The 2,751-nt window shown below is 35.4% G+C and overlaps 1 protein-coding gene across 1 annotated transcript; it reads left to right on the top strand.

Annotated features, from left to right (window-relative positions):
* Positions 1 to 138: 138 nt before the first annotated feature.
* LOC109222703 lies at positions 139 to 687 on the top strand. Its single transcript, XM_019387025.1, has one exon. It carries the CDS (start codon positions 139 to 141, stop codon positions 685 to 687), a length of 549 nt encoding a protein of 182 aa, XP_019242570.1.
* The last annotated feature ends 2,064 nt before the right edge of the window (positions 688 to 2,751 follow it).

Below are 2,751 nucleotides of genomic sequence, written 5' to 3'. Positions count from 1 at the left end.
GTCTTGGGTGCTTGATGCTGAAATTCATCTTGATGCGATAGGTCTGGTAGACACCATCAAAGACAAAATCAGGCATCAAACCAAGACCGTGCCAAAGCAATGATATTCCTACGCCATCACCTTGATGAGGGCCTGAAAATGGAATATCTTACTGTTAGAGATCCAGTCATACTGTGGAATAATTTGAAAGATAGACATGACCACCTGAAGATGGTCATTCTTCCACAGGCACGATATGATTGGACTAATATAAGGCTACAAGATTTTAAATCTATCAGTGAGTATAATTCTGCTATGTTCAGGATTATTTCACAATTGAAATTATGTGGTGATAATATTACTGATCATGATATGTTGGAGAAAACTTTCACCACTTTTCATGCCTCGAATATGCTCCTGCAGCAGCAATATCGAGAGATGGGATTTAAAAAGTATTCTGAACTTATCTCACATCTTCATGTAGCCGAGCAACATAATGGGCTATTAATGAAAAATCATAAAAGCCGACCTACTGGTTCTTGTCCATTCCCTGAAGTGAATGAGACAAACTTCCACCAAGCTAAACGTGGAAGAGGTCATGGCCCCAGTCGTGGTCATGGCCGTGGTCGGGGAAGAAATCCCAATCATGGTAATAATGATGCACCAAAGAACCCTCCTCGCCACCAGCAGTGGAAAAGGAAGGAATAAAAGCATGAAGCGGTGCAAGCAACAAATGCAGAAAATGCATGCTATAGATGTGGAGGAAAAGGGCACTGGTCACGTACCTGTCGTACGCCAAAGCACCTGATTGAGCTTTATCAAGCCTCCCTAAAGAAGACAGAAAAAAATGCTGAAGCAAATTTTATTTCTGAAGATAATTTAGACTTCATGCATTTGGATGTAGCTGATTACTTTGCACTCCCGGAAGAAGAAACAAGTCATGTAATCGGTGATGAATCTGTAGAAATGAAAATATTTTAATTTTTGTTGTTTGTAGTAGATAGTATGGTTATGTAATTATTGTACATAAATAAAAGTTGTACTTTGATAATGATATTTACTATCATATTTATTTTGTTTATGTCATTTTGAAGAATATGGATAATCCTCAAATTATGTTTGGATCAAGACCAATCATGAAGATATTTGCGTAATTGATAGTGGAACAACTCATGCCATATTCAAAGATCAAAAATACTTTTCTTATTTGCATAAGGAAAAAGCAAATATTTCAACAATTTCTTGTAATATAAGTTTGATGAAGGCTCTGGAAGAGCCACTATATTTCTGTCTAAGGGAACAAAACTTATTATAGACAATGCATTATTCTCCTCCAAGTCCCGAAGAAACTAGTTGAGTTTTATAGATATCCGCCGAAATGGTTATCATGTCGAGACGATAGATGAAATGAACATGGAATATCTTTGTATTACGAAGAATGTTTTTGGCCAGAAGTACATTATAGAAAAGTTACCAACTTTGTCTTCTGGCTTATACTATTCAAAGATTAGTATAGTTGAAGCACACTCTATCGTAAACCAGAAGTTTACTGATTCAAATATTTTTGTGCTTTGGCATGGCCGTTTGGGCCATCCTGGATCAATAATGATAAGACGAATTACTGAAAATTCGAGTGGGCATCCATTAAAGAACCTGAAGATTCTTACAAATGATGAATTTTCTTGTGATGCTTGTTATCAAGGCAAGATGATCACTAGACCATCACCAATGAAGGTTGGCATTGAATACCCTACCTTTTTAGAGCATATACATGGGGATATATGTAGACATATTCACCCACCAAGATGGTCTCATGTGTGCCTACTATCATCTTGCAACCTGGCGTTTGCAAAGCTACTAGCCCAAATAATTCGATTAAGGGCACAATTCCCAAATTATCCTATAAAGGCTATTCACCTTGATAATGCTGGAGAATTCTCATCTCAAGCTTTTGATGATTATTGTCTATCAATTGGGATAAAAGTTGAACATCCTGTAGCTTATGTTCATACTCAGAATAGCTTTGCAGAGTCATTTATTAAACGCCTGCAATTGATAGCAAGACCACTACTTATGAAAATAAAATTTCCCACTACTGTTTAGGGCCATGCTATCTTGCATGCAGCATCACTTATCCGTCTCATACCGAGACAGTATAATAAATATTCTCCGTCACAATTAGTAATATATATATATATATATATATATATATATATATATATATATATATATATATATATATATATATATATATATATTACTACAGAAAAGATCTCATATCATTAATTCGTTGTTGCTGATGTCAGTATTCTAATGCTTATTCACTAGTACAACGTCTTAACTTCTTTCTCGAAGAATATTAGTGATGAAAGTTAAAAGAAAAAGGCGTATATATTATATGTGATTGTGAGGTGTAATCAAGATGATGATAGAGTAACTGAATTATCCTGAGCTGAGAGTTTGGAGAATTCATATTGACGGCTATTTTAATACTTAAAATTAGAAAGCTGCTACTCTAATTTCTCCTTTTTCTTTTCTCAATTTTCTATTTTGAGTCATCAGTCAACAAACAATCAATGCACGCAATATAGATTGAATTAGGCCGATAAACCGCCCGATAAGAGCTAAACCGATACCAATCCGTCCGATATCTATTAGCTGGCTAGCAGATTAATACATTTAAAACCTGATAACCGATAAGCCAAACTGTTAAGAGTGAATAACCGCCTACTGATACCATGCTGAAATACGAGCTCAACAGATGAAGCTTGA

Source organism: Nicotiana attenuata, unplaced genomic scaffold (genome assembly GCF_001879085.1).
Source record: "Nicotiana attenuata strain UT unplaced genomic scaffold, NIATTr2, whole genome shotgun sequence".
Taxonomy (NCBI): Eukaryota; Viridiplantae; Streptophyta; class Magnoliopsida; order Solanales; family Solanaceae; genus Nicotiana; species Nicotiana attenuata.
Note: the sequence above shows the minus strand (reverse complement) of the source record. Positions and strands in the feature narration are given on the sequence as shown.

Bases quoted from the DNA above. Each gene is read 5' to 3' on its own strand.
- LOC109222703 (XM_019387025.1), top strand. From the start codon at position 139: ATGGAATATCTTACTGTTAGAGATCCAGTCATACTGTGGAATAATTTG.